The sequence below is a fragment of the Euprymna scolopes genome, chromosome 33, assembly GCF_053919585.1.
Source record: "Euprymna scolopes isolate OS-2025 chromosome 33, ASM5391958v1, whole genome shotgun sequence".
NCBI lineage: Eukaryota > Metazoa > Mollusca > Cephalopoda > Sepiida > Sepiolidae > Euprymna > Euprymna scolopes.
The window spans coordinates 63,637,708-63,663,017 of record NC_136514.1 but is presented as its reverse complement, the minus strand read 5'-3'; the positions used below and the strand labels follow the sequence as shown (position 1 = coordinate 63,663,017).

The following is a 25,310-nucleotide window of genomic DNA, read 5'->3' as shown; positions in this document are numbered from 1 at the left end:
CTAAACCAAAAATTTTTACTATTTAAAAACATAGAATATTTTTGTCTGTGAAAGTATGATTGCAACTTTCTGTATTTATTTCATAAAAAAATGAGATGATTGTAAGGAGGATGTAGTTTGCTTGAAGCATTGTGCATAGTATGTAAGGAGTTGAGTTTGAAGGTTATAACAATACAATTTTGTTGGATAGGAGACAAGGCAAAAAGAATAATGACAGTATTGAAAGATTTAAATAATTTTCAATTATAACTTATTTAAACATTTTCAATTATAACTTATTTTCAATTATAACTTATTAAACATGTGTCGAACCTCTAATCACTAACGTAATGTACTTGCAATAACCCTTATCCCTGAGTGGCTTCCGGGCCTTGATAAGTGGTGATCACTGTGTAAAAAAAAAAAAAAAAAAAAAAAGAACCAGGATGGTATCTGTGTTGTTAAGTTCTTTGAATTTTCGAGGTATACTTCATCTTCAGAAAGAAAAAAAAATTTAAAAATATGTAGAACCCCTCAGTGGAGGTGTTATGCTTGGAACCGGAAGTAGTTTGACTGCAATAAAATAGATTCACAGGCGCTTAAATGATTGTTAAACTGTTAATCGGCATTGTATTTGAAGCTCCAGGTGAAATATTTTGTATTAAATCTCTAAATTAAATAAAATTATGAAACAATTTTTTGTGTATATTATAAATACACATCATATATTTATTCAAAGTAAAAATGCAATAGAATAAAATGAAGTATAAACACTAATTTAAACATGAAATTAATTGATCAGAATGCATTTCAGTTTCTTTGTGAATAAGTTCACCATTTTTATTCATAATTAAAAAAATAAAGGATGAATTACTTCATAACACTTTGAAACTTGAAAGGAATTTGGTTTCTTGTTCACAATTCTCCCTAATATTAAAAAACAAAAATAAAGAAAAATCTGTATGATGTATGTACTCGTGATGAATCAAAAATGTCATATTTCAAAAATGAAATAAATTGAAGTAGTTTTATTTTTATAAAGAAAATCATTTTTTTACGATTAATTGGAATTTGTAGGCATTACAACACAAATCTCGTAAATATGAAGTATTATCGAGTTATCTCCCTTTGTTTCTTGAGAATATTTTCAAAATGGTGAGCAACACTGTCGCTCCTTAGATACTCATTAAATTTACTTTTTTTTAGTTAAACTAATTGATTTATGTGATTTTTAGTATATACATCATACAGATTTTTCTTTATTTTGTTTTTTAACATTCTAGACAAGTACCAGAATTTGAAAACATTTAAACTGTCAAATATAAAGTCATTTAAACTGATGTTAAAATTCTTAGCAAATCCTCATGTTGCAAGTTTTAGAAATTATTTACATTCAATAAATAATATTACATTAACAAAATGATACTTTTTAAAAATATTAAAGAAAGAATAGACGTATTCATTTTCTTTATCTCCCTTTGTTTCTTGAGATTATTTTATTTTAATAATTTAATCATCACTAAAATAGCATAATAATTAAATTTAACTTTAAACTTCTATTCAAGAGAAAATTCTAAAAAAGAAAACATTGTTAAAGAAAACAACTTAAACAAAAATGAAATTAAAAAGATATCCAAGCATGAATACAGCTAGTTTATTAATGAACTTTAATAACAATATAAATTTTAATAATTACATTTTTACCAGATTTATTTTGATACTAACACGACCCCGTGAAAATTTCATGGTGTTTTCTACATCTATATACATCAAAGGTAAAAGTGGCGTGTGAGTTTTTGTAAGTTTAAGAAAGGCTTTTTTCGGGGGTGAGTGGGGTGTGAGGATTAATATGTTTTAGAACATTTTATATACTCCCTAGATTATAATATCTACGATTTGTGAATGCACGTCATATCTAAATTTATTTACATCAATTTTTATAAATTCATGCTATTCCTTCCTCTCATGTGTTTATTCAACTTTTTCATATAAAAGTGAAACTAATCAAAAGCATAGGCAACTTCCTGGCCTTTCATGCCGGAACACCCAGAAAGCAATTAGCTTTGATCAATGTGGAGAAAACCCTTCATATCAGACAATTGCTGTTCATTTGGACACTCCCTTCTTATGGGGAACTGGTTTTCCCCAACATCATGGAGAAACAAATGAATGAAACAGTGGAAAGCTGAACTGGCCTTCAGCCAACCTTCATTTCTGCATTCGCGTATTCACTTAACAAGTCAACTTTTTGATTGACATCGCTAAATTTGAACACTTTTCACTTCCTATGGTCTCATCGTGTAGCGGTAAGATGTCACGTTTTCTTTCACTTTCTTTTCCGTCTTCACGTCACTACGTCACAGGTTTGAGCCTGCCTGACTACTAACACTTTTTTTTTCTTTTACACCTTCAAACACCCGGGCAACCCTCACTAGTTAATCCATATAATTTGCTGTCAATAAAAACATTATTTTTGAAAGAATATATGTCTGTCAGTGAATACTATTAAAAAAAATTTCTATAAAAATTTTATGAAAATAATCTCAAGAAACAAAGGGAGATAAAGAAAATGAATATGTTTAATCTTTCTTTATTTAAAATTGTAGCAATTTAATTCTTTTCAAAAAAATATTCTTTGTCTTCCTACTGTAAAAATAAATTTTCAGTTCATGTTTAAATCAATAAAATGGATGCAATTGTTTTCAACATGTATTTAACATTGTTTAGTTGACTTTAATTTTAAAACAATTCATTTTAAAATTGTTAAAGTCACCGTTTTTTACCTTAGTGTTATCAAATCACGCACTTATCATCATCGGTCAATCTTGTTATTTTTAAATGTGTGCAAAAAGTGATAGCATGTGTATGAACATGAAATACCTGAGCTTTTCATTATATAGATATTATTATTAGTAGTGGTGGTGGTAGTAATTACAAGTTAAATAAGGCCAACAGGAACGATACTTAACAAATTTGGATGTCCTTTTATTTTAATACTAATGAGTTACTGCTTATCAAGGCCCAAAGACCATCCGAGGCTAAGTGTTGATGAGATTGTTGAGTGGAGGTAGAACAATATTACGGGAGGATTGAAAATAATGAGTGAAAAAGAATTTGATTACTTAAGAGGATGGTTCAATAAGTATTTGCTGATATTGGACTTGAAGATGACTATGTTGTAGTCAGCAGGGAAGCACTCTCATACTATTGTATTACACAGATGAGAAGTTCTTGGAAAGAAGCCCTGCTCGGTTCTAAAAAAACAGATCCCCCGCCCTCCCCGGTGATAGGACATTAGTCTGTCACTGGTTATACTCCCGGCAAAGTTGGTACACATGGTAGCATGTTTTTTTTACAGTAATTAGTATTCTCAAATGGTCATCCATTTAATGCATTAAATCCCAAAGTATGTCATTTTTTTTTTTAATGATTGAGTTGAAACTTTGTCTAATGACTTAAAAATGGGTTAGAATACATAAATTGGAAGAAAAAGGTTATTTATTTTATTTAGAAAGCAAAATGTTTAATCTCCGATACATCGGACATTAGGTATATGTGATATATTTTAGAAATCATAGGCTATGCAGTCAAGGTAAAATTTACACATTATGCTAAGGAGAAAAGCAGTTCACACAAAGATTTACGTTGGACTATTTTGGTAATAAGTTAGTGGTTGACTATTGCAAGATTCATTTCATGCATCATTGAATACATAAATAGAATTTTAGCAAATTTTACAAGAATTTTTAAGCGCATTTAAACAACTCTCGAAGAACAGTTGATAAATATAAGATACATTTTATTCTTTCTTCAGAGTAATTATGCAGTAAACGGTACTATTATATATTATTTTATATATTTAAAAAGAAATTATTTGGTGTCTTATTTATAGGACAGTAGGACATAATGGGTTAAGTACTAACCATGTTTAATGTAGATTAACTCTGGTAATCTGAAAAGAAGATGTTTTACTTGTAAAAGTTATTAGTAATAAATGTTTAGTTTTTAATCAATTTAAAACATTCATTTTTATTCGTTAAATTGGATGATAGATTGTAATCTACTCTGATGCTTTATAATGAAGAAAACACATTGTTTCGGCCATTTTCTATTTTCTAAATATAAAATGATTGATTGTCCTATTTTCCGCTGTCATTTAATGTGTGAATGTAAACATTTTTATTAAAATTTCACACAGCTGTTGTTTTTGCATGTTGGATAACATCAATTGGGTTGTTAATACTATTAGATGATAGACAGATTAGGTTTCGCTTTCATCAATCTATGTTTCAGTGGAATTTAAAAATGTTAAAGCTGTCTAGCAGAAAGTAAAAAATGCGTTTGAAAATTCTGAGCAAATCTGGCAAAAGTAGTTTGGTTAACAATGGAAAAAGGATAGAAACAGTAAATAACTGTTACCAAATGATAGAAAATTTAATATTCTATACTTTAACTTTAATTTGGAACTTTTGGAAACTGTATGCTTTGTTATTTCAAAATATGTTTCGTTATTTTAAAGACTAAGAAAATAAAATACAAATTACAGTTGCTTAAGTACACCTACTGTTGCAAAGTTCGTTTGTTAGAAAAGCATTTCTTTCTGATAGGAGAAGATACTTTTCAAGCAAAACAGTTGCTTGATAAGTGTGATTCAGACTCTGGTCTGTCGGAAAAAATGGTGAAGACTTTCAAAATGGTCGAGCATATACAAATGATGCTGAATGTTCATCTCTCCCAAATTTGGCTTCATCCCAGAAAACATACAAAAAAAGTTCACAAATTCATTTTGGTCAATTTTACACTGAAGTGAGATAGCATAAGAGTTGAAGATATCAGAAGACATTAATTCACTGTTGAAACTGATTGAAATAAGCACAAATTATTATAAAAAAATGTCAACAAGAATTTTTATGGCATAAATAACAATGTGCATTTAATAATTTAAAAAACTTATTTTCCACTATATCCGTGTTCATTTCAATAATTTATTTTTTGTGCATTAAATAAACTATTTAGTCTCTTTTTAATATCCTTTTTCAAATATGTTTTTAATGCTTTTTTATTTCTGTGGGTCTCAAAAAAACGGTCATTCAACAGGCTCATATTACAATCAAAATATCTTGGATTGAAACTTTTGGTCCAAATGAGTGGATGATCATCATGGCACACAAAATTGATGGTGGTGGTGGTAGCAACAACAACAGCAGCAGCAGCAGCATGGATGCATGCAGAGGAAATGATTACTTTATTAGATATTGATAAATTGTAAAAACAAGGGGAAGAAATTTCCTACACAAAGGTTAACAGTTTTGATTTAAATATTTGAGGCAATCTTGAAATTTATACATTTTGAGGGTAGGCAAAAAGTCACGAAGCCATATTCACAGAAAATAACCCCTAAAACTTGTACGTGCCAGACACATGTGGTTAGTGTTGATTTTTCGTTTAGTTTTCGATTTTATTCGTTCATCATGACTTTTTTTAAGCATTGAGAAAGGGGGATAACTGTTTTCAGGGATAGAATTAAAAGACCAGTTTAAAGTTTCTAGAAGTTTTCAACCTGAAGATGGTTTGTTCATATAACAATTAATAACAATAAAGATAGGACACTGTTTTGATTGTAATAATGATATAAACTAGCATGCACACTTGGTGTTGCCCGGGAATGTGTACTTGAACTTTCAACTTCAAATTCACATTTTTATTTTATTATTTCTATAATATCAATTTTCCATTTATAAAAAAATAAATAAATAAAACTTTGTCAATGCTGTTGATGAATGTTTGGCATGACCACCAACACCCCCACCGCACACATGAAAGATTATTATATAAATTCCTAATGCAAAATTATTATCATCAATGGGTTCTTCATAAAATTTTAACCAAGAAAAATTGTGTTTAATCTTGGTATAGGACTTGGAGTCTTTCCTCCTATATTATAAACAAAAATAAAAAGATCTGTATGACATACATACCTGTGATGGAACGAAAATGTCAGGTTTCAAAAATCACCTAAATTATTCAAGTAGTTTTATTTTTAACCAAGAAAATCGAATCTTATCAGTAAGCAAAAAAAGACTGTTGTGCTACCATCTTGAAGAAACAAAAGTAGATAACTCCACAATAATTTAAATGTGTGAGATTCATCTTGCAATGCATAAAATTCCTCAATAATCACTTAAAATCGTTTAAAAATGATTTTCTTTATGAAATAAAACTACTTGATAAATTTATGTGAGTTTTGGAATATGTTCTTTTTGTTTCGTCATGGACACGTACACCATGAAAGTTTTTCTGTATTTTGTTTTAATATAAGGGAAATTCTAGACAACCACTAAGGTTTGGTTTTAATTGCATCTGTGGACAGACAGACATCACAAATTTAATATAGATTCCAATGATGTTATTGTTATCGTAAATCTCTAAAGATACTGCTTCAAATAATGGAATAACATTGCAGGTTAGTCATGTTTCAGTAAATGATTTTTTAAGCAATTATTAAATACAGAAACACTCAAGAATTAAAGGAAGATAATAAAAGAGTGAATTTAAAGTCTTAACAAGAACGTAAAAAAAAAAAAAAAATAACACACTAAAGTACCTCAGAAACAACTAGTCATGAATCAGTAAGATCTGTAGTGACTGAATTGATATGCAATTTGAATGAAAATAAATGGCTCTTTTTTTTTTCTCCTGGTTTGTTTTGCTTTACTTTCCTTTTCACTTCCAAAAGCAAGTTAGTTTTCACAGAGACCTGTTAATTCAAAATATTTTCAATCAATGAAAATTGTTTTAAATTCAAAAGTAACAATCCTGTGTCAAATTAACAAAACCTATAAAAATAGCGACCTGGTGAACAATCTTATAGCACCTGTACCCCTTCAATGTAAATACCCCTGACTAGCCTGACAGGCAGCAAAATCTTTCCCCTTTGGAATACGCACTAACAAGAACAAGGTAAACCAACACACATACACAGTGCCATGCTATCAAATACTCACACATATACCATTCACATTATAAATATATTAACATGCACATCTCTAAACTTGAGTCTGCATAAATGAACACTTACTGGCTGAAAATAACTTTTATATTCTTACTGGGGAGAGGGTGCCCGACGTTGCCCATTCGTAAAATATGGTTAAATATGATATTTTAATTTATGGAGATTTTGTATATATTATAATAGAAAAAACGTTATTAAAAGAAAAAACTGCAGCGTGGTGGGAGCGAACTTGTCCCTCAGTCCTCATTCAAATGAGTGATTTTTCTGACAAAGGGTGAAGAAAAAGCTGCTTAAAGGTCGGTAGTACTTGGTGAACAGTAGTCTGAGATGTCGGAAATTTTTCTGTCTCTATGTTTATCCTTGTAATCATGTCACTAGTAAGGGTGCTGGAGGTAAACGTTTTGTCTGGGCTGACATTATCCGCCTGATAGTCAGGGACCCGAACCTTGGATTAACCACTAAGGAGGCTGTCCTATCAGCAGGCGCAAAGTACTGGGACTGCTGTATTGCCATTTGGTGAATGGATTCTGGACCATGCAGTAGTTTCTGGTGGGGCCTCTCGATGCCATACTAGTGGGTAATGTCAATTCAGTTATATTAAACTGGCATTTGGACTGATTTAGTTTCATGCCGGATTTCCTTTCTCGCATTATCAATCGGACCCCGAGGCTGCCGATGTTATCATGTTGCAAATTTTTCTTTTTAAAATGAAAGAATGAAATGACTGTTCACACATGCGCAATTAACAGGTCCATACTGGTTCACAGGCAAATACTATGGAAAACATTTCCAGTTTTAGGTGGCAATAATTTTTTCAGCAGATGTAAGAAAGCAGCTAGCAAATGCCATTAGAGCCGATATATTATTATGGTTTTCTTCCAACATAGCCCTAAGTCCTAATGTTGATGCGTCTGAAGAGTTTATGATTGGAAGTGCTGGGTCAAAGTATTTTACTGTTGGACTCTGCGTGACCAAATTTTTTAGTTGTTGGACAGCTTCTTTTTGTGATTTATCATATGTTGTTTTTTCCAATAAGAGGCGAAGAGGTGCAGTTTCATTTGATAAGTTAGGAATGAATTTTCCTAAGTAATTTATCATGCCTAGAAAACGCTGAAGTTTGGTTTTATTTGTTGGATCCACCAAGTTTCTGACAGCTCTACATTTGTTTTCATCAGGCTTAACTCCATGACTGGATATTGTGTGACCTAGAAATGTCAATTCAGTTATATTAAACTGGCATTTGGGCTGATTTAGTTTCAAGCCGGATTTCCTTATGGCATTCAAAACTTCAGTAATTCTGTTTTGCAAAAGTTCTGGAGTGATGATGTCTTCTTTCAATGTTTTCGATGATCCCTGCTATTTTTGCATGATATATTTCACTGACACTGTATATGCCATATGGGATACGTGTGAATCTGTACTGCCCACAGAGGGAGTTGAAGGTAAGAAGTTTGGAGCTTTCTTCATCAACTTTGATCTGCCAGAATGCATTGGAGGCATCAAGCTTAGTGAAAAACTTTGCACCTGCCATCTCATGTATTATGTCTGATGCTGTTGGTAGCCTGTTCTCTTTTTATGGACTTGTTAAGATTCCTTGGATCAAGGCATACACGAACGGAACCATTGGATTTTTTTACTACTACCAGCGATGATACACGTTCTGTTGGTTCAGATACTAGTTTTATAACCCTTCAAGTTCCTTTTTAATTTTTTTCTTTAATAAAAAGTGGATTTTCCGTGGAGGATTTATGACTGGCTTAATTTTTGGATCCATTGTAATATGATGAGTATGAGGGAGTAAACCAACTTCTCCAAAACAATCCGTAAATTCTGAAAGTCATGTTTGCTTGTTTTAACTTCACATATTTTTTTATGAGGTTGAGACTGGTACAGGCCTTGTGTTCAAGTATCGGAGATGCATCTATGTCTGCTATGATGAATGTGACATGCTTCAAATTATTTCTTGTTATTCGAGCAATACACTTGCCATGAACTGGTATTGCAGTGTTGTTATAGGCAGAGAGTGTTGTCTTGGTTGGTTTTAGTTTTGTAAGACTCAATAAATCTCTTATGGGAAGAATGTTGACTTGACTGCCTGAGTCTATTTTAAATTCAATGTTGGTTCCATTGACTTGTAGATTCACATTCCAATCTTCAGATGCCGACATTAGTTTTTTGTAGTTCCTGCTGATTGGTGTTTATGTCCTCCTGAACAGTGTCTGGTATTCTCAAATAGTTACCGATCTAGTACTGACCAGGCTCAACTTGGCTTAACTTTAGTGATCTAATGGGAACCAGTGTGGCAATGTGATTATACCATACAGTTAAATGCCTAGTATTAACTAGTTAAAAAAAAAAACAAAAAAAAAAAACCGAATTCAGTGTATATTTACCAAAGCTTCACTTGGGATTTTTCCCTCAGCACCAAAATCAACAGAGTCAATGTCATTTCTGTAATGATTATGGTGTGATGCCAGTTCTCTGCACTTCTAGGAGATCCACCCTCTCAGGATTTGCCTTTTCACTTTGAGAAGAGATTAGTTTATTGCTAATCGCCTAAGACGCCCTAGAAGGGAATGCCTATGTAACTGCCTAGACATTTTTTGCAGGTCAGAGTGCTTTTCCTCAGGGGCACAGTCTCTTCAATCTGACTTTCTAATCTTAGTGTCACATCTTCTTAGTGTGGGAGAGAGAGAGATCTATCAAAGTTATGCTGACATGAGAAACACAGCTACACACATGAAGTTGTCCTATACTTTTATTAATTGATTGACCAGACTTATTATATTCATGTCATTTGTATTTTCTCGCAATTGCCTTAAATGTGGGAATAAAAAGTCTAGTGGGTGTTGTTTGAAACAACTGTTGCCACATCAAATTAGTCAACATGATGATTGTTTGAATGGAAATACTAAGTTCAAATTATGAATCATTGTGGCTGATATTTTCACATAGACTACCTGGCATACTCACCTACGTTATTATTTATACATGCGGACACGTAATAGATATAAAAAGCTGAATATATAATGTCATCGAATAATCAAATGGAAGAGAAATGATATAAGAATGATATGATGTGTAATGTGAGTCTTAAAAATAGACTTAGATTTGATGACAACAAAGGAAGATTAAATCTGTACAGGATAAGATGTGTGCTGAACAGGAGAGTTTGTTGATATGGTCATGTTAAAAGAATGGATAAAAGTTCTTGGGTTAGCAGATGTAGAACAGTTAAGGTAGCAAGGTCAGTTTACAGATGAAAGTAGAGAAGAACATGAGAAATGAGGGAATGAAAAATAGATAAACTCCTTACAATTTCTCAATTCTGCAAGTCTGCTATATTCCAAAGTCTAAGGCTTTACTCATCTTTCAACGTAATAAATTTCAGTACATTTTTTACAGATCTGTTTTTTTCATAGGGAACAATCAATATTTCTATGTTAACGTTGAATATTTCCTTCATCAGAAAAACCAGAATGAAAAATGCATAATTATGTAATGTGGAAGATGAAGCATAGAAAAATATTGCATTACCTGTTAACCATCTTTGTACATGGTTTTTCGTTTCTTTTTATGTTTTTTTAAATTTTTTTTTTTTTACATTTTCACCCCAAACAAGGCACATTGCCACTTTGGTGTAGGGGGCTACTATCAGGGGCAACAACTACTGGGGTACTATGTAGGGATTTGGGCAGCAAGATGTTGGTTCACGTTGCACTTGAACTTCTGCATGTCAGTACAGTTGGGGAAGCAGGGACCTGGATGGAATTTCAAAGTCTAGCGGTTCTGGGGAAGAAACTACTGGAGTAGAAAGATCTTTTACATCTCTACAGGGATCTCTACAGTGTGGGGGTGGGATTTTGCAGCCTGTCGGGTCTGTTGAGAGTGTTCACGTCATGGGGGCACAAGTGCTTGCAGTTCGTCAGAGCATTCACCATTAAAATACTTGTAGAACAGGGAGAGGAATACAGCATTTCGTCGATGGGACAGAGGCTGAAGCTTAGATGCCAGTTCAGGGCCTATCAGATTTGCGACTCTCTTTTGAACCTTGTCAAGGAGCGAGAATTTTGGAATATAGCAAAATTGTTTATAGGACAATAAAATTACAAATGAATAATACCAAATGTAAATTTATTTTAAACTGTTTAAAAAAGTTATGCAAATTAGGCATACAAATAGGCGTGTTTGGCTCGTTACCATCTTTCTCTTTCTCTCTCTCTCTCTAAACTTAGTTATATTTTGGGGAAAAAAAGAAGTCCAGGAGATTGCTCGATTATAAGCAAAAAAATTTTCCAAGTAAGAGCATTATATTTATATTTTTATTTTCAGAAGTTTACATAAGATAAGCCATCGGTACCGTTGGTTTCAAACCTGATAATAGGGAACCGTTTTAGGTCCCAATTAGTGTTGGGACGATTCCTAATTTTTATACGATTCCGATTCCAGGAAAATATTGATTAACGATTCCAATACCAAGTACGATTCCGATTCCTAGGGAATTATTGTTTTGAAATATGCCAGGTAGTTTTATACTTATGGTCGGTAGTTACCAAATATGTTCCCTAACTTTGGAAGAGATATTTTATGTCTACACCGTCGTGTTTTGGTTTAAATAAAATTATTATATAGTAAACTAAACGGAAAAATTAGCAAAATTTATTTTAGAGAAAATTAATTTTACTTAATTGGAATACAGAAAAAAAAACTCAAAGAAAATAGAATTTATCCTTCAGAGAAAAAACAAATAAAATAGAATTTATATAACAGAACAAAAACAAGAAAATTAGAGAATTAGAGAATAAATACACACGATTCATTATTTTGGTCCTCATAATTAACAGATTTAATGAATTAAATAAAAAAAGTATAGCGGAAGAGAAAGAAAATATATACTAATTAAATATAAAAAAGATAAATATTTAATTTAATAATTTATAAATGAACGTGCGTAATGAAAAAAAACAATATGCCACATGACATGGCGCCGTAGATACAAAATAACCTTTCCAAAGTTAACGACCATATATGAGAAATACCATTAATCGAAAGTTTTTGTTTTATACCAAAAGGTAGGTATAGCGAAAAGTTACAATTAAAGGAATTTCAAAAACGATTTTTTGTTTAGCTATTGATAGTTGTATTTGTGACGGCAGTTCTTCAGACCTCCATAATTCACAAGGAGTAGTTAACACCTATTATTTTTTCTTACTTTTTCATTGCTTTTACACATTGTTTCTAACGTGAAGAATAAGTTTAGCCAAACTAATTTTGAAATAGGGTATATCAAAGGAACACATATAAAAATGATACCACTATAAAAAACAAATGAAATACTAGATAAAATTGAGCAAACATAATTACCAAAATTACAGAAAAAGATTAAAAAAAAAAAAAAATGGTGAAGTTTGTTGAGTGAAATGAATTATTGAAAGAAAATTAATTGAACTAATAGAAATGTTAAATAAAAAAATGTCACATTTCAATATTTTTTTAATAATTAAATTCTCAGGGTTGTCGAAATTAAAAATTAAGTGATTTTTTTTTATTAGACTTCTTTCGAAGCTTGTTACCTTGAAAAATACATTTAAAACCCTGTTTTTTTAAAATAAATTGAAAAATAAACGCAATTAAAAAAATTTAATTGATAATTGAAACTTTAAAAACATATTAAACATTGAAAAATTACTTATCTCACAAATTAACGTCCAATAAAGTAGATCCAGTCTTCATACAGGAATTCGGTTATAATAAATATATCTTTCCCAAACTTAAAAATTAAATCTTTTTTTTTTTTTTTTGGAGAGAGAGAGTGCTTTAAAATCGCCGGAGAGTGCCGCCTAAAATTTTAAAGAAGTAAATTTTAGGAGTTTAGTGCCTTTCAAAGACGGTTATCATAATTTATTATCATCATTTAATTTCCTTTTTTTCCTCCCCCCCCCCACACCTTTCCACATGATTCAGTAGTTAACCAGTGCTCCTGTTGCTGTCAGTCAGCTATCTTTACCTAAGTTTTAATTTCTAGTTAAAAGAATTTTTCATGAATAGAATCAGCATTTTGAAAAATTATTTTTTTAGTTGTATATATTGTATTTACTCTTTGAAGTTAAGGAGGGTTAAAAAAATTGGTGACACCTAGATGGTGACGTAGGCAAAAAAAAAAAAAAAAAAAAAAAGACACTGCAATTTCGACCCTCACTAATAAAACTGCTCTGAGTGACTAGTTGGTAATTTTTTGTTCCTTTTCTTTTTTATTTTGCTCCTCCAATTTATTTGGATGCTTCATAGTTAAATGTTTTAACATGTTGGTTGTGGTCATGTTAGATGGTTTTATTCCTCGCGATATTTTAATTTGACAGACTTTGCAAATGGCTTTCAACTCATCATCTTCATCAACTTCAAAAAGTTTCCATGCAAGACTTTTTTTGGACTTTGAGCCATATTAGAAAATTCAGTTTATCTGTAAACAAATAATTTACTATTAAATTTTGTTTTAAAGCTAGTCACTTATTTGGATAATTAATTGAAAATAATCCGCTAAAAAAGACAAAAAGAAAAAAATATAAAGGGATGGGGCGGTAAATTGTACCAACCGGTAGTTAACAAAAAAAACTTATAGAATTTAATTTTTGAAACCAATGTATAAAAGTTTACATAATGAAATGCAAATATGCATTTTCTTTTGAATGTTTTTTTTTTGGTTGACTGTGTTCAATTCACTCATGGATGCGGTTCAATATTGCTAAACTATAAGTCTTAAGTAAAATTCTATTTATAAATACTTTTTAAAATGAAATTATTTAATTAATCGTAAATATTATTTAGACATAAAAATTAATTGATTACAAAACCTTTTAAAAATATATATATTAATTTCTTTTTCGTTCGGCAAAAAACTGCGCAAAACACTTTTAATTTTCAATTTAAAATTCTAGAAAAAGATTATATTATTGTGCTTTTAATATAATCAAATTCAGGGTTTTATCTTTCTGGAGAAAAAAAAAAAAAAAAAATAATGGATTTTATTTCAATGAAATTAAAAAAAACAAAACTTGATTGAATTGAATTAATTACCCTTAAATTAACGAAGGGGTTATTTAATAACTTTAGGTTTGGAAGAGATAGGTATGGGGTCGATTTTTTTGAAACTTCAAAAGAAGCCGACTACTGTCAAAACTTTGCGAAATAATACGTGATCAATTTCATTTTAGAGATATTTCTTTCAAAAGCCTTCTTTTAAAAAAAGAAAAAAAAGTACATTGTTCTATTAAACATTTTACTGTTTAAATAATTTGACTTTGCTCGTTTTATTTTAAGAAAATATAAGTTGAAAAAGCATTTTCATTCAGTATTAGAAGATTTGTCAGTAAAAAAAACAATCGCCAAAAAGATAAGCGTTTTTTAATTTTTACTCGCAATATAGAGCCCTGCATACTTCTTTTCAAGTTAACTCTTTTGTAGTTTTGATTACAATAGATCTGAATGAATGAACCTTGTAAGGGAGGGGCACTAAGCATTGCCCTGTTAATAATGAATTTCTTTGGTTTCTTTTTATAACATGCTACATTTCTCTCTTGCGGTTAGAAATATCAGGAAATTTTTCTTTTTTTCAACATCAGACTAAAAGAATCGTAATGAAGGAATCAGAAAATTGAGGTATTTTTTAACGATGCGATTCCGATACCTCCCAAAATACACGATTCTTACGATTAACGATTCCGATTAATCGTCCCACCACTAGTCCCAATATCAAGCTCTCTTCAGCAAATCTATATATAATATTTCAAAAGGTTATGTGGTATTATTGATTTTAATAACATTGATACGTTTTGATGATAATATAAGTGTGATTAATGAAAAGAAACCCTTTTCGTTTAGAAGATAGTTTGGATTATTTAGACTATTATTCTCATCTTGGGTGTTATTTTCACAAGATTACAGTTGATGTAAGTGCCGACTTTCATTCAAGTGCATCTTTTCAAATGTGCATGATTGTAATGGAATCTTGAATTTAATCTACAATTCAATGAATAATTCAAATTATGAATATCATTAAAAAATGCTGAAACATAAAGATCAAAACCCATAATCAAATTTCTCTTTGTATCAGTTTGGAATTAGTCGTCGACAAGCAATCCAATTGTGACTTTATTGCTGTCAAACTGAGGTACAGTCCCCTCAGCTTTTACTTTCTCTTTGAGACAGAGTTAGTTTATTGCTAATCGCCTGAGGTGCCCTTACCAGAGAATGCAGATGGGGCTGCTCAGACATTTTTTGTGATCCAAGTGCGCTAATTCTAGTACATTGGCCTTTCAACTGAACATCTGACCTTATGTCTAACCTTTTGGTGCAGTAAATAAAGTACATAGTTGAACACGGTCAATACCATTGATCAATATTAGTACTCTCATAGTGTTCCTCATCTTTCAGTTAATGATCATTCCATCTCATTATTCTCGAGGTCCGGGATATGACCTTAAACTATATCCGGTGGTGAGGCCCCAGCTTGCGGGCTTTGAGGAGTGTGGTGCCACCCTTTAATTGTCATTGCTCCCAGGTCCACTCTGACCCGAAGTGGTAGTACCTGTTAGGGTCCCAACTATGGGTTAAATAGAAACCGACTTGAAAACAACAAATATATTCTATTAAAAAATTTTTCTTCAAAATCTTTGGATTCGGCATTAAATAACCTGAAAAGGGTTGATATGCCGTAAAACAAAAACAACCAACCATTATTCTCGAATAGCCTTAATAAACGGTGACTCAATAGTTAAAAAAATAAGATTAACTTTAAACATTAAAAGCAATAACAGATCTATTCGTAAGTTGCATTTATTCAGTCTCTGCATTTAGTGGGAGGAGTTTCAAATCTATCCTTAAAGATTTCTTTTTTAAAGATTTTCAAATAGTCTTAATTTTTTTATCAGAAGTGTACTATTTTAGGCAATATCATAGTCACCAATGATTAAAACTCAATCGTAGTTAAATTTTCAAAATTTTAATAAGTAAATTGACTTTTTATTTGATAGTTTAAATACTTCCCATTTCATTTCAAATTTTGAACAATCACAAAGTAAGTAATATTTTTCTATTTACAAAATATGAAAATGGCTGACTTATTTATAAAGACAAATAATATAAATGCCTTGTCATTAATATATTTATATCTGTTAAATTAATGTAAGGTTTTTATTTAATTTTGTTTTAACTTATATATATATTGTTCAATTGTTTTTTTCTTGTGTTTCAGGCCATTTGTAGCTATCCATCAACAAAGTCATTAACTTCTGAAGAACAAGATTTAGTGTGGAAGTTTCGATTTTATTTATCGAATCAGAAAAAGGTTTGTTTCATTATCATTCTTTCTTTACAATTATGTTAAGTGCAAGATTGAGTTCATTAGAAGAATACTATGAAAAGCAAAATCAAATTTATAGTTAATAGCTGTTATGTTGAAAAGCTCCCAGAAAAAGGAAAGTTCTTTTGCTCAGTTTGTTGAATGAGAGTTGGATGCAACTCAATTTTTGGTGATATTTGTAAAAAATGGATTAGACGCAAGAAGTGCAGATTAAGAAATGATAATTAGTTTGTGTGTAAGAGGTGTTATTACATTATGGAAACTTTTGCTATTATATTATATATATATACCAGTGGAGTGTTACTACTGTTAACCAAAAGAAGGGTCTGTCAGGCATGTGATAATTTTGCATTTATTGACCCAAATTTCTGTGACATTGGCTTAGGCTCGACCGGCAACTGATGTAAACCATTGGAATATGCTGATCACTGATCACAATAAAAGATGCCAGGAAACAAATTAACGACATCGCATACAAGAAAAAAAAAATGGAAAATACAATAAAATAACAAAAATCTATCAGAAGTTTAATGAATATTTAACAAATTTTTTTTAACTTGTACAAATTATTAGGAAAATATATGACTGTTTTTTTAAAAAAGATTTTGTTTAATTTTTTTTACAAAAGATAGATACATTTGTTGGAAAACTTTATATTTTTTTTTTCTCAAAAAGTTGAAAGATTTTTTATTTCTCTAAAATTTGAAAAGTTGAAAGATTTTTTATTTCTCTAAAATTTGAAATATATATATATATATATATATAGTAATGATATGTCATAATAAATAGTAAAGTTTACATCTAGAAATAAAATAGGTTTTTAAAATTGATACTAGAATTGTCCACAAGGACCTTTGGTGCAGTGGTTAGACTACTTGGAAAAGTTCAGTTTTAAAAGTGACCTTCTGAATCGGCATTTTAATTAGCCATACTTTCATTCTGAATCACAATTTTGTTGGATATAGAAATTGAATAGGTAAATAATGTTGGAAATAATATCTGTCATTATTTGTTAATAATAAAAGCTGAAATTATCTGAAATAAGACTTAAATGAATTGTGATGACACATAATCTCTATTATAAATCCTATGTGTGTGTGTTCTAAAACAAAAATGAAATTGTAACTGAAATCCTTTTTTTTTCTTTCACAGGCTTTAACTAAATTTCTTAAATGTGTAAACTGGAGTCTTCCTCAAGAGGCAAAGCAAGCATTGGAATTGCTTTTGAAATGGAGTCCAATGGATGTGGAAGATGCGTTAGAATTGCTTACTCCTGCTTTCACACACCCTGCTGTGCGCAAATATGCAGTTTCTCGTTTGGCACAGGCTGATGATGAGGTAAAATAGAGACTTGGTATTAGTTTAAATGTTTTTTCATTTTCAATTATTGTTAACACACATCAAATTAAAAGGATAAAACAAATCCGATGAAATAAGGAAAAAATGGAGAAAAATGATTTCAAAGTCAAAGATGCATCTCAACATTTCATCCAATTTTTACAAATTTTTTTCAAAAAGTCTGACAAAGTTACTGGATCGTTAATGCAATTCAGTAGCGGAAACATGTGTAAATAAACAGATAAAACGGTAATAAAATAAAAAAATATATAAAAAGGTGGTATATGTATATACCACCTTTTTTGGCAATTTTATAATTTCGAGTCTCATCGACTATTTATCAGAATTTAACAAATGTAGGCTCGGTGGAAAGGTAATGACCTAGATTGTGTAATTGGCTACATGACATTTTCCCTTAAGGTCGCACATTAAGGGGATTATCCATCATCCAGAACATATTTTTGGCACTTTTTTACAGCCACAAAATGTTTCAATCATAGTTTTCCTAATTTTGCAGATGAATTACAAAATATCTGATATTTTCCCAAAACCTTGATGGAGGGGAGACTAAAACTTGCTGCTATGGTTTCAAATGATCTGAGTTAACAGCAAAGGGAAACTTTGTTCCAAATATGTCTCTTATGTTATATCTACCCTGTTTCATTTTCATACATAAAGTAAATTTTACAATGTATAACAATTATTTGATACTGGAGATATTCATAATTGTACTCTATTTCCAAAAAAGGGGAGATATAACATATGAGAAATTTTGGAATCAAGTTTCCCGTTGCTGTTATTTCAGATCATTTGAAACCATATTAGCAAGTTTTAGTCTCACCTTCATCAAGGCCAGAGGTTTTGGGGAAATATATATATATATATATATCTATACTTTTAAAAACAGTACTCTATGTACACATGTTTTACTGCTCTACAACTCATCAGTTTAGTTTGATATATATATTTTAGTTATATATAATTATTACTATAATTATTAAAAAATTTTTTTTTTTAGATAGATATTAGGTTAATGCAAAATAATGCTATTCAACTTCAAAGTAAAAGACAACATTATTTTTGCACCAACCTAATATATATATATATATATAATAAAATGATTGCAGAAATTCCCCTAGCGATAGGAACTGAATAATCAAATGAAGCCATCCTCTGCTAGCAACCAATCAGAAACCAGTATCACTGAATAAAACATGATATTTTAGAATTCCTATGTATAATTTTTCATGTCCACACAAGAAGGAATCTTGCTCTTTATCTACAAACTTTTACAGTTCAAAACTTGTACAAATGAACTGCCCACTGAAAACTCACGACTTTTCATCTGAGGATTTAGACAGATTAGCAACCCATCGAAAACTCTTCTAAAATTAAACATGACTTTCGATTCAAAAAAGGATAACCACTTCATTAAAATTTTAAAACTCTTTACAATAATATTAGTTAAGAGCAATATTTTTAGATTATAATTTAAAAAAATGATTTGTGCAATTTTTAGTAGGAGGATATGGTTTTCAGTTCTTGTCTAAAATTCTCTCTATATTAAAAAATGAAAAGAAAAATTTGAATGATATACATATTTGTGACAAAATGAAAATATATTCTAACAATCATGCAAATTGATTAAATAGTTTTATTTTTAGATATGAAAATCAGATATTATGAGGATCTAAGATGTGACTGTCTTGCTTACCATTTTGAAAAACAATTGTCAAGAAACCAAGGGAAATAATTCAACAATAATTCATACTTGCTAGATTTATGTTGTAATGCCTATTAATTCTCATTAATCACTTGAAAAGGATTTTCCTTTATTGAAATAAAAAACTACTTAATTTATTTGATTTATTCGAATATGATATTTTCGTTTTGTCATGTACATACATCATACATATTTTTCTTTATTGTTGTTCTTTAATATAATTGAAATTCTGAACAAGAACGCATTTTTTTTAATAAAAGTTTAATGTTAAATGATTGAGTTAATATTTCTCACAAAATTCTTCATCATTTTCTATGTTTTGGAAGGATTCTTAAGATACTATATTGATTGAACACCAAATTCACACATTATTAAAAAAAAAAAAATTAATTTTTAGAGATGATTTTAGAGTTTTTAGTTGAATTCCGAAAAGGCATTTTGTGAACAAGAATTTTTTGGTCAAAGCAAAAAACTAAAATGAAAACATTTTTCATTAAATTTTAACTTAAATAACAAACTGCCTTCGTCCCACTACTAATTGAACAACTAATCTATATACTCTTAAAAGGTTGTTTTGAGAATTTGTCTATTTGTATGCAAATAGAAACACATGATTGGTTGATAAAAGAGGAATAGGCAGAGTACTCATTACTAAGGAATTAGTTCATGATGTTGAGTTTAAATCTCATAAAAGGACTTTTTTCACGTTTTATAAATGTAAAGAAATTAAAATGACATTAAAAAATTATATCTCCCACGGAAAAAGTAAGAATGATTAATAATAATAAAAAAGAAAGAAAGAAAATCGCTAGACAAAGTCCTATTAGGGTGAAAGTTTGAAGGTAAAGAAACAAACAAAACAAACTTTCTTAAATTTAGAAATTTAAGAAAGTTTGTTTTGTTTTGTTAATAACTGAACTGCAAAATGATATTTTAAAAAAATGTGCCAATATTCTTTAAAAATTACATAAATATTTAAAAAAAAAAAAAATTTTTTATTTGATAATCTGACCCCAAAAGTATTCATCATTAAAATCGACACGATTTTACCAATATCATGCAGGGAGTAAGTAACTACAATGTATATACATATTAATTGGTAACAATCAAAATTATTTTTGCTTAAAAACATAATTTCTAATGTTGTTACCTAACAATATGTAGATACATACATTGTAGTTACTTACTCCCTTGTGTAAATATCAAGTATTATATGGTAGAACCCTGGGATACGGCATTAAAAATTAGTAACAAAAATACAGTACAGTATATAATACACATGTGTATAATCAAATTACATAATAAATAACACCATAAGGCAGGGCAAATACTGTAACCAAGGGGCGGAAAAATATTGTATTCCATATTGTGATCTGAAAAAAAATATCATATCCCTGGGTTCTACTGTATTATGATTTTATGAAATTTCACAAATATTTTTCTATGAAGCCGTAGAAGCTATGTATAAATGTAGATTGACAGATACTCTAACAATACTGTGCTCAAGGATTGACTATAAACTCATTAAAACAAAAAACATAATAAGCTGTAAATTTAGTGCTTAATCAAAAGTATGATGAATAAAAAAATGAATAGAGATCAAGAGTAATACATCATACCCATCTGCTAAACTATTTTTGATCATGTTATGATTAATTTGTTTACGTTATTTGTTCTCAGCTAAGATTTCATTTGTTGTTTTGTTCCACTTTTCAAACTTTGGATAACCGTAACAAAACAGCAGCACCCGATGACGAGGGGAGGTTTTGTCATGATTTTGCCATTGCCTATAACCTCACTCAGATTTTTCACGAACCCACCCATGTGCCCGATACACCCGGTCAATATGCAAACCTTCTAGACCTTTTCCTCACAACTTCCCCTGAGCTGTGTTCATGTTCTGTTCTATCTCCTCTGGGATCCTCAAACCACTCTGTTGTAGCAGTTAAGATAAAAATAAAATGTAATAAGTCTTCAGACGTACCTCTCCACCGTACTGTATATCGATACTCTATGGCTGACTGGGATAGCTTCCGTACATTCATATCTGACCTACCTCTGAATTCCATGTTTACAAAGGATGTGTCCTTTTTAGTATCAAACCTGACAGAATGGTTAATTGTAGGCATAGACCGATTCGTACCATCCAAAAAATTCCAACAAAAACCTAACAGCCAGCCATGGTTCTCCCCTGAATGTGCTGCTGCCATCGCGCACAGAAATCACTTTTTCCATAGCTACCAACGTAATAGATGTACTGAGACTAAAGTTGCTTTCAGGACTGCCAGCAACCACTGTAAAAGAGTAATAAAACATGCAAGAGAGCTATATGCTCAGTCTGTTAAATCCAAAGTAGCTGAGCAGCGGTTTGGTTCCCACCAGTTCTGGCAAATAGCAAACAGGATCTTGAACAGAAGCGTGCGTTCTATTCCAACTATCATCAATGGACCTGAGGTCATCTCGTCAGCATCAGACAAGGCCAGACTATTTGCCAAGAACTTTGCAGCTAATTCTACCCTATGCGACAATGACCATCAACTCCCTGTATTTCCTCCTATAACAGACAACACGCTATGCAACATACAAATATCTGTGCATGAGGTCGCTAAGCTAATCAAGAACCTTGATTCCAGTAAAGCAACTGGCCCTGATGGCATTCCAGTTATAGTGCTGAAAAAGCTCCACCCAGAACTTGCTCCCATACTTACAAAACTGTTTAAGCGTTTCCTTAAGGAGAAGTGCTTTCCAACACCCTGGAAAACCTCATCAGTTTGCCCTGTATTTAAGAATTCAGGTGAAAAGTCATCTCCCTCTCAGTACAGACCGATAAGTCTCCTATGTGTCATGAGTAAGTTGTTGGAATCCATATTAAATAAAGAAGTAGTCAACCACCTCAACAGAAACAACCTTCTTAGTGACATGCAATATGGTTTCCGCTCTGCAAGATCTACAGTTATATCACATAGGATTAGGGAATCTCTTGATTTGTCCTTTCCAGGGCAATTGCTCTTTACATATCGAAGGCCTTCGATAAGGTATGGCATAAGGGCCTACTTCACAAGATTTCCAGCTACGGTATTACTGGAAATGTTTTCTCAATCATTAAATCATTTCTCTCTGATAGGTTCATAAGAGTAGTGGTTGATGGGCAGAAATCAGAGGCCCACAGTATTAATGCTGGAGTCCCCCAGGGATCAATCCTGGGCCCAACTCTTTCTGATCTACATCAATGATCTCCCAAAACACATACTTAAATCATTCATTGACATCTATGCTGATGACACAACCATCTATGACAACACATCAAAGGCTGTAAATGACAAAGTTCTCTCTAATTCTCTCTCCTCTGATCTTGAGCGCGTGGTACAATGGGGGAAGATGTGGCTGGTAACTTTTAATGTTTCCAAAACCAAGCTTCTATCTTTACATCATCAACGCTCTGATCCCCATCTGGCATCAATTGAAATAAATGGCTCTCATCTTGGAGAGGCCTCATGTTTTGACAAGCTTCTGGGTTTGACCTTTACTCCTGATCTGAAATTGAACACGTACATCAAATCTGTTGCCAGGGACGCTGGGAAAATGGTGGGATCCTTCTACCGCTCCAGAAGATATCTCACTACTAATGTAATTCTCGATCTGTATAAAAGCCAAGTACGTCCAAGGATGGAGTACTGCTGCCACATCTGGGCAGGAGCTGCTAAAAACAGCCTATCCTGCCTTGACAGAGTACAAAATAGACTTTGTGGTTTAGTGAGGGATGCCCTTTTCTCTTCCCTGCAACCTCTCTCCCACAGAAGAGAGGTTGCGAGCCTATCCTTGTTTTATCGTCATTTCCATGGCAGGTGCTCGTCTGAGCTCCAATCCCTCGTCCACCCTCGCCAATCTTTCACGAGAAACACCCGTCTGGCTGAAACTACTGTCAATAATTTTCCCCACTCTTTATCTGTGCCTAAATCCAAACGTAGATTCCATGAGCAAAGCTTCTTTCTTAGAACTGCAAACTAGTGGAACTCTCTGCCGCTTGCCTGTTTCTCACCTGACTACAACTTGGATGTCTTCAAGTCCAACATAAACAAATTCCTGACAAACCGCCCCCTTAAGTACGACACTCTATCAAAACCCCCAATACTAATGATTACTACAATACTATCTCATTGATTACTGTACACGCAATAACCCTTATCCCTGAGTGGCCTTTGGGCCTTGATAAGTGGTGACCCCCATGTAAAAAAAAAAGCACCCTTTTTTGAGTTACAATGACTTTTATGCCTCTTATTCTTTTATTTTTTTGTGCTACATGTGCCATGTCTGAAATGCTACTTTAAAAGCTGGGAAGGTTTATACCATTGCTTGCATCTTCTGCCGGATTGAGAATTTATTTTTATCCTGTGTGCTAGTCTACCAGTATTTACTTTGGTTTTTATTCATATTTTTGTACGACTTCCTCATTGTCTATGGCTTTTTTTATTTTTTTAATTAAAATCTGCCCTCTATTAATAAAGTGGGTGCCCCCAACTGCAACCTGTTGGATGGCTTGAAGAGTTAGCACACCCTTTTTTTAAAAAAATATTTGATCAGGGTTTACTTTTATACAGAGAGACTGAAGACATTCGATTTCTCTGCCTTGTTGTATTGAATTGTTTTGTGTTTATTAAAACTGATTGTAGTTATTTTTAACTTTTTCTTTTATTTCTATAAAATAAACACGATTTTCCCTATAGAAAAAAACATTTTAGCTATAAAAACATAAATTTGATATGAACACACTACTAACCAATACCTGATATAGGTTTTGTGGATATTATCAGTATATTTTATTAAATATCATAAATTCTTATAAAAATTCCAAAGAAAATCATTTTCCAAACAAGTCATATTTACAGGTGGTAGCATGATATTTACTCACTCATTGTTTTCTTTTTAACAAAACCAGAAACTTTTATATGTTTGCCATATTTTTTCACACCTCATTTACTATTTTTCTGTACATTTGACATTTTTTCAACTTTGCTGCATAAAGTATGGATCCCTCCTTTCACAATTCTGGCCAATTTTATTGCTTTTTCATATATGTTTATCAGAGTAAGGGAATTTCAAACAATTACAAAATGCTATTGACAACTAAACAAAATGGTGTTAATAAAAACAATAAGTTTGATTCCAACGAATGCTACACACTAATGTATACCTTCTATGTTTGCTTCTGCTTCAATAAAGGAATCGGATATCAGAAAATACATTTTAAAAAAACCCAAAAAAGACAATACTTTGTATTTTTTTTATTATCACTCTAGTTGTTGCTGTCATTGTCAGTGGTGGTGATCCAGAATTTTATGCAAACTTATTAAATTATAAAAACATGAACATGACAACCCAAACCTACTTCGGCCACCAAAATAATTTCATATATGATTTGCACATCACATATTGTTCTTGGTATTTGTGCTACATTCATGTGCTTATCGATTTACAAATGGATGCTTATGCTAAAACAACATTATTTCAAAACCTATTCTTAACATAGGATGTGAGAACTGATTGCAGTCATAACTGCCAGTTATCACTGATCGCAGTCATAACTGCCAGTGACCACTGATCGCAGTCATAACTGCCGGTTACCACTAATCGCAGTCATAACTGCCAGTGACCACTAATCGCAGTCATAACTGCCAGTGACCACTAATCACAGTCATAACTGCTAGTGACCACTAATCGCAGTCATAACTGCCAGTGACCAACAGTGCTTGACAATTGACAAGCGATTTTAATTCAGAGCAGTCCAACACTGATCATGAGAGAAAGTACTGAAAATGACTCATAGTTGCAGAGGAACAACACTAACTACCGTGGCTGCCAGTAACTGCCAGTTGCAAAGACAGCCAGTTCCCACCAGTAAA

The 25,310-nt window shown here is 31.5% G+C and overlaps 1 protein-coding gene across 1 annotated transcript in view; it reads left to right on the top strand.

The window, feature by feature from the left end:
* Positions 1-25,310, top strand: part of LOC145258266 (phosphatidylinositol 3-kinase catalytic subunit type 3-like) — a 166,137-nt gene that overhangs the window by 82,644 nt on the left and 58,183 nt on the right. The window contains exons 8-9 of the mRNA XM_080116253.1: positions 16,242-16,334; positions 17,502-17,687. Coding sequence (XP_079972379.1) covers positions 16,242-16,334; positions 17,502-17,687 — 279 coding nt within the window. The remainder of the gene's footprint in view (positions 1-16,241; positions 16,335-17,501; positions 17,688-25,310) is intronic.